Source organism: Nymphalis io, chromosome 16, assembly GCF_905147045.1.
Source record: "Nymphalis io chromosome 16, ilAglIoxx1.1, whole genome shotgun sequence".
Classification (NCBI taxonomy): Eukaryota; Metazoa; Arthropoda; class Insecta; order Lepidoptera; family Nymphalidae; genus Nymphalis; species Nymphalis io.
In genome coordinates this window covers 8,344,692-8,359,984 of record NC_065903.1, presented here as the reverse complement: position 1 = coordinate 8,359,984, position 15,293 = coordinate 8,344,692, and the positions used below count along the sequence as shown (strand labels likewise).

Below are 15,293 nucleotides of genomic sequence, written 5' to 3'. Positions count from 1 at the left end.
TTGAAAATTTAAAAAAAAAAATAATAATTTAAAGGACATTAGTTTTGCAAAGGTTGTGAAGGTATAATAAACCATGTGGATCATGAACAATGACCCTGGATTCAGGCAGTTTTGTTCCTTAATTTTCCTCAAAGTGGCGACCTTCACCTTATTTATTTTCGCAAATAACTAAAATATTGGAAAAATAAAACAACAGTCTTAATAAAATACTTTTTTTGTTGTATTTTAAACTTCATAATATAATCTAGTCTTAATTTATGATCGATTTTTTTTGAAAATGAATGATTTGATAGAATGTTGTCTAATGATTTGATAAAAGCCGGCGCTACACGTGAGTGAAAAGATCCGTGCAAGTATTTTGATAACTTTGTACACATATTTAATCTATATTTATCGACCAGCGATGAATACTATCATAATTCAAGGCTTTGTAAATGTTAGCGCGGATATTTGTTGAACTAATTTGTTTTTTGTTGGTTATATGGCCGGGCATTATATTAATACTGAAAACTTGGCAAAATGAGAATAATTTTTTATTTAAATGTTATATCATGCTGTAATTGCTAGTATTCGTTTTAAACTAACTTTGTAATGGAATGAAATAAAAAATGGTCCTAAATAATTATAAATCAAAATGCAATGCTGCCCCTAATATTTTCCTTCACAGTATTAAAGTGAAAGATAACTAATTACTTTTCATTTGTTCATTTTCATAGTGAATAAAAAATATAACAAATACAAAAAGATAAAATTGTTTTTATAAGGGCAGCATTTGCTAGCTCCATACATACATATGCGTCGGTTAACCTGTTTTATTATCCTCATTTTACTAATTATAAAGTAACTTAAAAAAGTATATTTAACTATATAATAAAAATAAAATTCAAATGGTCGACATAACAAAATGTAACTAAGGTACAATCTTAATTCTCTTCCAACAGATGTATGAAGCTAGCTTTCAAGTGTAAAATTTAACACGCTAATCCACCGCCCTCGTTGCGTTCCAATTCTCGGCGGACATACTCCGCCTGATTCTCGCTTAAGCCAAGACGAGTGACCTCTTGTTCGAACTGTGTCATCCCGCCAACACCCACGAGATAGCCGTTGAGTCTGGCCGCCAAATGTGAGGTCTGCAATTTTGAGGAGTCGAGGCCCAAGCTTCGGCATAGATCTTTGTGTCCTTGCAGTCGGTATTTTTGATGGTAACTGAAAACATTTTTAAATAATTCGTTAATTTTTTTATTAAATATAATAATAATGTAAAATTATCGTTATGTACTATTAATAAATATTTACCATCTTAGCTTTCGTTTATAGTTGAATATAAGTTCAGTTATAAGTAGATCTGATTATTGTTTATAATTTCAACAGTTATTACAACTAATAGCTTGCAATATATGAATGAGGTCAATGTCCACAAATAAGTGTAATAATAAATTCGTATTCATCGAGAGATCAAATAAGTCAAATATTCAATGTATATTTATCAAACGAATCAAAAGTTAAATGATCAATCATCAACAATAATTGAAGCACAATGGTTGAGATTTAAGTATTAGAATAAGTACACATTATTAAAATGTATTCTAGGTTTCATTGGTGATATTGCAAAGGCTGCCAGACATTACTACAATAGCTTAGTTTATTATGTAAAAAATACAGCCGCTTCGGCCATGCAAGGACTTTTGGTAGCTTCGAGTTTTGTGACCTATTGAAAGCCAAAACTTTTAAAACAGCACTAGGTTTAGGTATTTCAAATATCCCACGTACTCTCAAAATTTGTCTAAAGAAGAAGTGGTAACTGAAAGTCAAATCTTTACAATGTTTTGACTCGTTAAGTAGTACGCTATAACCTGACACAGATAATTAAAATATTAATAAACTAGTTACAATGTTAAAGATCGTGACCATGGAGCATTTAAATGGTTACGACAACATTATCTTTTATTTATCATACTTTTTCATTTATGATGCTTTGTAAAAAATATAAAATAAAAAAAACCTAAAAGTGAAATCGGATTCAAATATTTAATTGATGATTGACGCGTGTGATTGCTTCCGACTCTAATTCAACTATATTGATAATTGCAACGTGGTTGAAAGTATTAACATTGTGGTTTCGTTATAAATAACGAATAGTATCAGGGAAAAGCTGTAAATTTTTTAAGTTATAATAATACTTTTAGTATAGATGTTTCCCTTGCTAAGGGTGTAAATTTGCACAAAAAGAGATATTTTGGTACCAATCTTTAACTTTAAGTGTAATAACACTATCATGGAAACTTTAAGTTGTAATATATAAAAATGATAACTAATAATTAATATTTCAACCAAATAAAAGTTTTTTAGACTATAAATTTAATCTTCAGCAGAAAGGGAAATATTTAGTATAGTCATTCGTGAACATAACACAAGCGTACAATTTATAACGTTCTTCTAATCTAACCCGAATTCCATCCTCCACTGGCCTTCATATTTTCTTTCTTTTTTAACAATATAACTCTTTCTAATTCTAATTATATTTTTGTCCTTTCTTTCAGCACTATATTATTTACTTCACTAATTTAAACTCAGCTTTGAAATTAAAAAATTAGTAAAGCAAGATCACGACATCTTAGAATAAAGAAGTTAGATGTCCTTATAGCTTAAAAGTAAGAGACTACATATACGTGATATGAAAACCAATGACATTTAAAATGGAGGTTAATTAATACAATTGATGATTACTTAAAAGGAGCCGGCCGTGACATCGTTATTGTTATAATTGACAGTTAACATTATGTAGTACATTTAAATATATTGTTACTATGTGATATATAATTTTGAAGGTCAATTAGGAACACACACTTAAGGCCAGCGTGGAAAACGTGAATCTTAACATAATGCGGGCAAACAATACCAAGTTTTTATACTCGACATATTTAAAAAAAAACTAGGAAGGACCATTAAGTTACTAACATCATCGAGCGGTGCAACAAATTCAAATTAATTAATTAATATTTATAAATCATCTCGTGCTGAGCGGTGCAGGAACAAACATCGTAAGAAAACCAGTCCTGTATTTTATTCTCTTGAGACTATGCCTATTTTTTATTCGTGTGATATTAAACTTAATAAAATTCAAGTAAAAAAAATCATAACAAACTTACTCTTCTGCGGGGTAAAACGCACCGGCAGGCGCTATTTCTGTCCGGAGTTGTCCATTGCAGCGGTCCTGCATCGTCTTGTGAGACGCCTCCGCAGCCAGCCTCTGTTCCTCGTCATGATATAGAATCATGGATTGATACTAGAATTAAAAGAAAAAACTTAATAAATAAAAATGAACTTTGTATGTAATGTTTGTTTGTATTTTATGCTATTCCAAACCATTCATCCGATTGTGCTGAAGATTTTACTGGTGGTAGGGCTTTGTGCAAGCCCGTCTGGGTAGGTACCACCCACTCATCGGATATTCTACCGCTAAACAGCACTACTTAGTATAGTTGTGATCCAGTTTTAAGGATGAGTAGTGTACAGGCACAAGCGACATAATTTTTTAGTTTCCGAGGTTGGTGGCGCGGTTGGTTAGTGACAATGTGAGGGATACAGTAACAGCCTGTAAATGTCCCACTGCTGGGCTAAGGCCTCCTCTCCCTTTTTTTTGAAGAGAAGGTTTGGAGCTTATTCCACCACGCTGCTCCAGTGCGGGTTGGTAGAATACACATGTGGCAGAATTTCGATGAAATTAGACACATGCAAGTTTCCTCACGATGTTTTCCTTCACCGAAAAGCACGAGATGAATTATAAACAGAAATTAAGCACATGTAAATTCAGAGGTGCTTGCCCGGGTTTGAATGTGAGGGATGATTATTATTTATTACTTTAGACACCAGGTCTATGGTTGGTGGTGAATACTTAACAGCATGTGGCTAATTTGCCAGTCCGCCTGCCTACCTTTTTTAATTAAAAGAAAAAAGAAGACTCCTTTATTGAAACTGCTAGTTCAGCAGTTGCCTACTTTTCCAGCCACGACACTAATGTCTTATTTATGTTTCGTACTCGTTTTTGTCACAAGAACTTTGTGACAAGAACTAATAAAATGTATCATAATGTTTTCAGATGAACGTCCAACAATGTTGCAACATCAATAAAAAAATGTTTTGTTTTGTTGATAATTCATGGCACAATAATTAACATTGCTGTACAAAGTGCTATTTATATTTGTAAAATAATAAGATTTAATGTAAATGTTGTTATATTATAAAAGTTAATTAACTCAATGTAATTTAAGAATAACTGTAATTTATATTATCATATAGTGGCAAACCCTTGAGAACAAAACATAAACTTTGTAATTTTGATTTATTAAAAGCTGGTATAAAGCAGAATTTTTAATCTTTTAATTTAATTTGTATAGGTAAATCCAGTTCAAAGTTAAAAATAAAATATTTTATATATATGTCATTATATTTTCAAGGGTTGTGTTTGATCATAAGCAAAAAGATACGACTATAATAGAAAATAATACGACTTTTTTCGATTGAAACTCGTAACGCTTATTGAGACAAGAACTAGATAATCTTTACTAAAATAAATACTTAAGTAACTCTGTCTACTAAGCTTTCACGGCAAATTCAGTTGTAAGCCACTGACCGATTTTGTTAAAATTTACTGCCGGTCGTTGTAAATGGATGTGAATGACGAAGAATGGTGTGTAAAGGACGCGTGGGCGAAATCTGAAATCTTGCTGGCTGTATAACACTCTCTAAAGTTCTGTAGATTTTTGTAAATATAACATGATGTCTTTTATCCGTTAATTTTTTAACCAATCATAAATTTGATACAAAACAAAATTATAAATTATCTATGTACTTATACAATTTATAGATTTGACTGCCTCGTTGGTCTAGTGGCTTGATATAAGGCCGCAGACCCGGAGGTCCTGGGTTCAATTCCCTGTCGGGCCAATAAAAATTACTGAGAATTTTCTGACAGAAAATTCTCAGTAGCAGCCCGGAGCCTGGAAGTTGGAAGTGTGTACACTCCCGTGCCTCGGCAAGCACGTAAAGCCGTTGGTCCTGCGCCTGAACTCTTTCCGGTCGTGTCGGATTGCCGTCCCATCGGATTATGAGAGTTAGGGAATAGAGAGTGCACTTGTGTTTGCGCACACACTTGTGCACTATAATATCTCCTGCGTAGTTGGCTAATCTCACTTGAGATTGGCCGCCGTGGCCGAAATCGGTCTGGATTATTTATTAGATACTTGACTTAATTGATGAAATAAAACATTTTAATTAGAAAGAAAGTAAAAGACCACATTCACATAAAATATTAGAGCACCAATAAAGAAATAATCATAGTGATTACCTCTACGATGCGAACAATGACAAACTAATCCATGGAATTGTCTATTTATTGAACACTACAATTTTATAACGCAACGATAAATTTCTTATATGAGTTGTAGTAAATTAATGTATCTTAATTGTACGTATAAGTCTACTTGTGAAAGTAATTCGTAATCGTGTTTGTAATTATGAAGATTATAGTATTATTATGTGTGATAAGCTAATGTAAGTAAACAGAATAAGACACTTTATATACTCAAAGCTTTTGAAGCGTTTGTTACATTATTTAGATTTAGTAAATTAAATCATTCGTAGTGAGGGATATACAGATTTAAGAAATGTATCTAGTCTGTAAACTGCAAAGCTGCAAAAAATAGGTGTAATTTTATGAATAAAACGCACGTACCTGTCTTTTTAGCTTGGTGGTCAGTCCGTACTCATGGTTGCCCCAAAACATATCAAGAAGATCTTCGTACGTGACAGTTTTGGGGTCGTAATCCAGTTCGATTACCTCTGTGTGATCACCTCTGTGAATAGAAATTTGCCTTCTTAAAATCAATAAAATCAAAATAATTTTTATTTCAATAAAATTTTTATAATCACTTATGAATTGTTATGTTACAGAATTTAATTAAATAATATACTACCACCTTACCTTACCTTGTAGCAACAAGTAGGTAAGTTCTTATTAATGAGTAATATTTTTTTTAACGTAAAAAAATTATGTTACTCCCGTTAATAAATTTTTCTTAATATTTATAGCCTATTAAAAATAGCAGTAAGAAAATAACTTTTTAATATTTTCTTTATTAGGAACCCGTTTTCAGTAATATCCAATATTCTAATTGTATATTTCATTATAGTTGATTTCTGGTGGTAGGGCTTTGTGCAAGCTCGTCTGGGTAGGTACCACCCACTCATCAGATATTCTACCGCAAAACAGCAATACTTGATATTGTTGTGTTCCGGTTTGAAGGGTGAGTGAGCCAGTGTAATTACAGGCACAAGGGACATAAAATCTTAGTTCCCAAGGTTGGTGGCGCATTGGATATGTAAGCGATGGTTGACATTTCTTACAATGCCAATGTCTAAGAGCATTGGTGACCACTTACCATCGGGTGGCCCATATGCTCGTCCGCCTTCCTATTCTATAAAAAAAAAAAATCTGACTTACAATAAAGTAAAAAATAACTATAATATAAGTATATATATAATAACTGTAATGAAAGACGAACGAATATAGTAAAAACCCAATCAAAAGACAAGGGTCAAGAATTAATTTTTTAAATTTTGTACACTTTGTAATTAATTCCTGTCATGGTTATCTATGAATAACCTAATATTATTGTAAAATTGTAAGGCCGAGCGTTCAAACCGTAATACTTGGCGACGTAATTTGTAATGTAACAAGACCGCTAACATCTTTAAGTCTACTAAACATTAGTATACTATAAAAACAATTAAAATTAGATTTTTTACAATAAAATATTCCATTCATGTAGAGTACCTAATTTTTTGATGATAATTTAATGATTAAACTATTCCATAATTGACAAACAATTCGAGATGTTTAATTATTTCAATAGAATTACAATAAATCATTAATTTGACTCCACATTTTCTCCGAAAATTATAAGTATAGCGTTTCTAATCACAGAGTGATAAACATTGCTGATAGTGCGTAGTTTGACGACCACCTTGGCCTTGCCGTGCGTAGACAACCTTGACGCAACAGATACAATGCCAAATTATACGAGTATAATATTATGAACACATCTAAAAGAAAGACTTCCTTATCTTCGAGCGAACTATTTTATCCTCGTGTTTAATCTCATAAGGTATACAATAATGAATTCGTTAATTCTTATTTTTCCTGTTGTTTTTTTTTAATATTACCTAGAACAGCGGCAAATGCAGCTGTTTATTGTGAGTTTTCCTATATCCCCATAAAAATAGAACCAGTTGATTAAACCCAGAACGCAATATAATATAATATCCTGTAGAAATTGTAAGCTGACGATGACATTATAGAATTAAAATATATAAGTTGGTACTACATAAAAAAATTAGATTTAAACATTATTATGATATAAAAAAATACAAAACATTCTAACGTTAAAACTGGAGGGGATTCTTAAAAATATAGAGCATTACACTATTTCATATTTTGCAGCATTTTACAAATACTTATGTCTATCTTGTAATATTATCTGTCATTTATTGACATTCAACAAAGCTTACTCAAAACAATGAACACGCATTTCAAAGTGATTAGGCAAATTCTTACTACGAGTACTTACTATTAATAAGTCAAACACATTATAACGTAACAATAGAGTTGCATTAATATCATGATTGTGTATTATAAAATTCTTGAAACATAAAACATTCGTGATTACTGAACTACGTTTTCAATTAATTAAAAAACATTAAATAATCTTTCTTTCTTTCAAAAACAGTAACAGTAATCATTACACTGTCTATAGATTGGATCTTAGTCGAAGATTGCAAGCCTGGCCAAACAAGACTTAGTTTTAATTTTCAACTCGTGCTTCGCTTCGGAATAAAAATATCATGAGGAAATGTACATACTACGTCGGAAGCAATTCTGCCACGTGTATGTTCACCAAACTACAGTGGAGTAACGAGATCGAATCAACTTCAAAAACCAGAAAGAAAAGAGCGAGTAGACGTCGCTGAGCAGTAAGTCATTCACTGTATCGTAGACGATAATTATAATTTAAAAAAAACTTATACTGTGTATTTAATTTGAGAAACAAGTTATAGCATAAATATAATTCCAAGTGAACACGTGGAATCATTAATAACTGCAGAATATACGTAACTCATTCATACGCAAACAAGATTGCTACGTACGCTTTACGTAAAAGGTAAAATACATTAAAATATCACGAAGTTAATCCATTCATTGTGTATTATTTAATTACGATTTTTATATAAATAAATTATAATTTTTATTGTATTTGGTTTCTGATCCCTGATAAAATTATAATAAAATCGGTATTTGCTTGTCCAAAAATATCTAAATAAAAAATAAACAATACAATTTGGAAATTATATGAATACACAGTATTTTTATGATAATAACATAAATTATCAACAGAGTTTAATTTTATTATATATTGATGTCATTTCAAATTTAATGCTAATGACCTCATGTTTTTATAATGAATTAATAACTTAATTACTACCACTTAACATACATAATAGCAAAAACAATTGCGCAATAACACTATATATATATTAAAGTTAAAATCATGATGTTATAAAAGCAATTCAGCGCGATATTTTATACGATTAAGCAAGAAATTTAGCAAATCACCTCTAAGGCTCGTGTAGTGTACTTGAAAAATACAGATAAAATACGAAGTACGCTAATCTATATGCGAATATAATCTATACCTTGACCCATATCGATCAGTCTAATTCTGTTACTTGTATCTCAGTAAGAAATTGTCTAAGCAATTTAAAAAAGCTATTCGTACCACAAAAATCTGTGAAGACCTTCAGTAATAACTCATTACACCACATAGTATTTAGTCTAAAATATATTAAAAGATGAATTGAGAGTCGACTAATATTTAAGATGTTTTTTTTTTGTAGTTTATAATGGACGATTATGAGTCGAATGCGTTTTATTTTAGATAGATAAAAATATAAGAGGACATATTATCTGGTATAAGTTTGAAGTATACATACGCACTCACATACGGAAAAGTCGTACATTGATAGTAGTGTAAATGTGTGGAAAAAATCTTAATCAAAACGATATGTCCCAATTATACATATTTATAAAACAAAACATTTGTAAGAATATTTTGATGTGTTGGTGGAATGCATTACAAGTAGTTTCAATAACTGACATCGACTTAAATAAATATAATTATATAGGCAGAGGAACAATACTACCGCACTACGATAATGAATTAAAAAAAAATTACATAAATATCCATGTCAACTGGTCCAACTTGATAATGAACATGCTAAATTATCTCTTCGTATTATATATATATAACAAACGGTTCCCAGAAGTTTATAAATTGAAGTCGATCGGTACACCGACAACCTTCGCGGAAAGAAACTTGAAACGAACGTTCACAATGAAAAGTTTTAAACAATTTACATAGACTGCTAAGAAAATAATTGTGTCGATTGGGCTTGCTCGTATAAATTTCCGTACATTACTTTTACGAAAGCGGTAAGCGTAATTTATAAGTTTTTAGTTGATTAAATTACCTTTCATTTTTTGCATCTCCTACAATAAATAACGAATAGGTTTCGCGATACTTTATTGATGGTTATTTTAGTACTTATTCATGAACAACAATTTATTTTTAATATATATAAATAAATAGCAAAATACAATACATATATCACCGAAATTAGAAACGTAAAGGTTACTTTTTATTTAATTACGGTTATCTAAAACTACATTGGAAGTCACCCAAATAAATTCAAATTTTATACAATAGTTTACTCAAATAGATTCTTACAAGCACTTTTTAATTCTCATTGTTTTTATAAATTTCAATACAAAGAAATTGATGTTTGAAATAAATTCTACACTGTCTGTAGATTGTCTGTCTGTCTTATGATAATTTATTTATATAATATTTTTTACTTACATGTTTCTGTAGTGCGGATTCTTTGTAGTGCCACCAGCGTAGCCAACTCTTGTTCTCACGATGCCGATAGTGGCGCCGAACAGAGAATCATTTGACCAGAAACAGCCCATACCAAAAGTCGCCTTCTTCGTCGGTATGTCCACATCGTGAAGTAAAGCGGCCTATATGTAATCAATAAATACGTCCTTTTTATAACTATAATATAAAGTAAAAGAAAAGAGCCGGCTAGTTGGCCTATTTATACCTGTTATTATATTTGAAATCTTTGAGAGAATTTTTTACGAACTATAGTTCAAGTAAAATCTTTTCTTTAAATACCTAAAGAAAAAGGCGTCAATTAAATAGTTATTTATACTTATGTCGTATAACAAATATTATTTTATATGTTACGCCCCAAAATTGAAAACGCTCATAGAGCGAAAAAACAGCTTAAAACGCGTTGTGGTCTGTAAAATATCCACATCGCGAAATTCATGTTATTGCTCTTATAAAAACGCCCATGACGCATTGGGGCAAACACAAAAAGGCCACATACAAATTCCTATATCTTGACTTGACTATCACGCGATTCGATTCGTTAATATATTGTAAGCTGTTTTTTTCGCTCAATAAGCGTTTTTGATCTTAAAATATGTACATATAAAGTTTTGATTGTTTGTCCATAAAAATATAGAATAAATAAAGAATCTGTTTTAAAGAAACTATTTATTTTATGTTCATGGATGACTTTTAATGTCGCCTTAAGTACTTGGACATGAAAAGACGTCGACACAACTCGTTATAATATATTGCGTAAGATAAAATGACCACCATTTAGTAAAAAAAGGTAAAAACGAGCACGTGGCTCCGTTGCCCTGGACAACAGGTTTTTGTTTCTGGAGATGGCTACAATATTATGTAAAGCGGTTCTCCTTTCGTCCTTAAAGGGATTCCTCTTAATAATAGTGGTAAAACCAGTTCTTGGAAACTTGGTAACTTTGTTCCACCTCGTATTCTATATATCTTGTAATTATTATTCATATCAAAGATATCAAATATCAAAGATTAACAAAACATTTTTCGTTTATCCATATTAATAGCAAGATGCAATTGGAACTACTTTTGATACCTAGAATAAAATTTATTTAACCTATATAAATATAATTTTGTATTTTTCAAAAATATTTAAGATGTACCTACGCTCTGATATACTAATGTAGGAGATTCTCTGAAATATAAAATAAAAATTAAATAGAAATCTATTCTTTACAATTTTTTAAAATAATTATTTATAAGGCTTTTCATAAATTAGTATATCGCCGCCGGATATCAGCGGTTCAAAATTAAGGTAGCGCTAGTAAACATTTAGTGGGCTTTTCTACCAAAAAGTTCTTATTACAATCCCGGAGTTATGCCCGGTTTACATTATTCCAGTAAGTACTGGACTAGATCGCTGGACTGGAATAATGTAAACCGGGCATTAGGTAGTTGACAAAGTAATACTCATGTTCCTCGAAATGCACGTAAAGCTTGGTCTGTGCCTGATCTATTCGACCATATAAAATTGCTGTCCCAGGGGACTGTGTGAGTAAAGTGCACTATAATATCTCTCAAGTCGAGTCTCGCATTGAGATTGAATGCCGTGGGCAAAATTCGATCAGGTAGACGTAATTGTTAGCAAAATATACTTCTGTAAAATACCTTTATACATTGATAAGGTTTACAGACACACGAAAGAGTAATTAGTGCAATAATATAAATTCGAAAATGAGTTTGTATTTTTTTTACGCTTTCACATCTTAACTACTCAAAGTACATCATGAACTTTACATACACGTCAGAGGTACAGAAAAAGACAACGTGGACGAAGTCGCGGGCGGCAACTAATAAAATTATAGTGATATATTTCTATAATAATAATATATATAATAAGAATAAATAAGAGTAGATAAACCCTTTACACTTATCTCTTACATTATAGTATGTATAAGCGTTACTATTGTAACTAATGCAATGTCATCTACACAATACTAATTTTATCTTTAGTTCAAGCAATAAATTTTAATTATTGCATGTAATTGCGTTCAATTTTTATCTAGTCCCTCGTTAATTATGCAATTATTTGAATAATTTAGGCATATCAATCACTTCCGAAATTCGGTTTTAGGATCCAAATAACGAGTTGCCCAAAGCTAGGAACACGTAGTACTTTAAATTCAGCTACCAAATGCCCAACATTATTGGCAATAATAACATTACCTAGTTATTTAGAAAGTGATTTATATACTTAAAATCTGTTCATATAATTTATTGATAATCTTTGAATGAAATATATTTTTGTTAACTTTCTTTTCTTAGCTTAGTAAACCATTACAACAATCCAACCACTAGTAATTTAAAAAAAAAAACAAAAATTAACCATAAATGATCTATAAGTAAAATTTGACTGAAAATAATTCTTCTATCTAGTTACACACAGACCTCACGTTACCAAGGTTTTTAAAGATATTTTGATCTGCCGTGGACAATACATATCTCGTAGATAACAGATATAATTCATTTGGATTTTAATATCGCATTTAACTGCTTCTCTGACATTCTTCATGACATTCCACTGAGTTTGTTACGTTCTATTTTTTATCTCTATTTTTTATCTCTTTTTAATGAGACCCTTAATTCATGATCTTATTTCCAGGTAGGAGGTACCTCAGGGTGTTGTGTTGTATCCGAAACACATTGTATTTTTTTAATTTTATCTCTCTCTGCAATTCTTCATTACAAGATGTATGCAGATGATATCTACATTTATAGCCAAAAACGTTTAAAGGTATTTCATGAGAGATTTACGGTATTAACGGTGATAAGGTTTTAATATCACAATGAACGGTATAGAGTTAATAACAATAACAACCCCGGTGAACCACACAATATTGTTATTAGCAGTCCAAACGTGACGTGAATGATTTACAACAGTAAACATAAATCTAATATCTATGTAATTGCACAACAGTACTTGCTTAAATTACCGTTCCACACTTAAAGGTGAAATTATAAAATTTTATACAAGTAATAATTATCACAAATCAAACAATGATATTAAATTTGCCACGTCGTTCTTGAACTTTGATCGTTGTTCCACATGTAACTCGTCTATTTCGGTCTGAAATTGAAGACTTCCCTTGAGGTTCCAAACGACGACATGCATAACCAAATTACATATATTATAATTGAACGATAAATCGCAAGATAAACTCATGAGACTGAAAATAAATGTTAACACGATATTAGTTTCATATTAACTTTGATATTCAATTTAATATTAATAAAATAATTAATTCAATCGGATTCAATTTAATTATATTTCAATAAAAATTTACGTAATAGCAATGTAATATATTAATTATTTACTAATTATCATTGCATTTCAAACGGTAGGAAATGTAAAAATATTTTAACGATTTTCTGACAATGAGACATCAATTAACATCTAATATCAATTTTAGCTGATATTGATCAGCGAAAGTGGCAAATATAACCAACGAAAAATACACAGATAAAAAAACTCATACTTATTAGTTGTTTATAATATTAAAAGCTAGTTTTTACTAATATATACTTTGGCGCTATAACAAAGAAACTTAGATGATTTAAAATTATTTACAATTTAATATTATACTTGAAATTAATACATTTTGAAGATTGAACTACCAACTGACTATTGTAAATTATTTATATTTCTTTCATACATATTACATATACATATTAATGGAACATAGGGTGGATTTAACTCAAATTCAAAAATTTTTAGTTAAATCTGTTAATTATGAATTTGTTCTTATATATTAAATGCAAGCATACCTAAAAAAACGTCAACGATATAAATTAAAATTTGAATTACATCTTCTGTTCCAAGCTCTCCGAATTCATGATACACTATACGTGAAAATATATTGATGAGTTTTAGTATTTAATTTCTATTGTTAGCTTGATTCAATAATTTAATAAAGGCTTAAATTAAAAATATTAAAAACAGTTGTGTTATTCGCAGAAAAAAAATAAAGAGTCAGAAACTGTATCGAAATAGTTACAGGTTTTGATTGAACTTTTATTGTCAGAAATAATTAGTACTGGTTGCAAAGTAACTGTATGAAAGATGAAAGAGCTACAAGTTCATTGTCCTACTTTCTTTCGCAAAAACTTCCATACACATCAATCTAGCAATGTCAATTTGCATGTAGAAATTATTCATTGACACTTACAATACCACGTTGATACAGTTACTATTAAATAGCACATTAGTTTTTTACTAAAGTTTTATGAATGACCTCTTTAAATACAATACATACGATTGACCTAGAACTTATTTCTCTTAATTCATCGCATCAAATCAAATCGCTTAATCATATGTTAAAAATTATATCGTACCTAATTTAATTTATTCAGAATTTTCTTGAAATAATTAATTAAACTACTATTAAATAATGTGTGTTGTAGAGTCGTGCGGTTTGGGAAAATATTTCAAACAAAACATCAAAATAATGATTAACCTTCCCATTATTACGTTGTAATATGTTTTATAAATTTTATTAAACAACTTACGTTCGTTGGTGGTTTCATGGTGCAAAATTTTCTAATAAGACTCAGCATACACGAGGATAAATGATTGATTTCAAATGATTTTCTGGCGCTTAAGCGTGTAGATTTTGTAGAGTCGCGTGTGTTATACGGATACGGAGTGAAGCCGCGACACGTCTGTACGGGAAGGCGGTCCGGCGCACACTGTCAATGCCGCAGTTACCGTAATTTTTTAGCGAAATGCCCGTAACTTCGTCGTGTCTGTCTGTGTCACAAACCATACACAGACATACATCAATATAAGGTAGACATTGTTACGAATATTATATAATATATCTCGTATATTATTATTACTATTAAAATATGATAAAACAAGTAAAAAAAGAACTACTATTTTAATAGAATATGTTTTGAAAATACTGACGCAGTATTTCGTATCAAAATTATGTAGGTTAAATTATTTTATCTGAGAAAAAATATTTACTTATTTATTATATTGAATTTCTCTTTTATTATTGCAAGAAAAAAAGATCGTAAGGAATATTGATTGCGTACTACTTTGTGAATGCATCACATTAAGCGGAGTTGCTTGCAGACACTATTGGCAGGTGATATCTATGGCGTAATACATCTTCGACTTGCATCGCACATTGTGTACAAGCGAAAGTGCAAGTTCATTGGGTTATTCAACTTCCCTTCATCAAATATTTGATATTTCACAATACCGTTGTAATGTTAGTTATTGATCTTCTTTACTTCTGGCAT

The 15,293-nt window shown here is 30.4% G+C and overlaps 1 protein-coding gene across 1 annotated transcript; it reads right to left on the bottom strand.

The window, feature by feature from the left end:
• Positions 1-196: 196 nt before the first annotated feature.
• Positions 197-14,753, bottom strand: LOC126774245 (peptide methionine sulfoxide reductase). Its single transcript, XM_050495669.1, has 5 exons — positions 14,553-14,753; positions 9,975-10,135; positions 5,735-5,855; positions 3,150-3,286; positions 197-1,206 (listed from the first exon to the last, which is right to left on the bottom strand). Exons 1-5 carry the CDS (start codon positions 14,598-14,600, stop codon positions 972-974), a joined length of 702 nt encoding a protein of 233 aa, XP_050351626.1. The 5' UTR covers positions 14,601-14,753; the 3' UTR covers positions 197-971.
• Positions 14,754-15,293: the final 540 nt, after the last annotated feature.

Excerpts from the sequence above, each read along its gene's own strand:
- LOC126774245 (XM_050495669.1), bottom strand. The coding sequence starts at position 14,600 with ATGCTGAGTCTTATTAGAAAATTTTGCACCATGAAACCACCAACGAAC. Across the intron at positions 10,136-14,552 it reads CCATGAAACCACCAACGAAC|GCCGCTTTACTTCACGATGT; the intron begins GTAAGTTGTTTA and ends GATTACATATAG. Across the intron at positions 3,287-5,734 it reads CCACCAAGCTAAAAAGACAG|TATCAATCCATGATTCTATA; the intron begins GTACGTGCGTTT and ends TTTTAATTCTAG.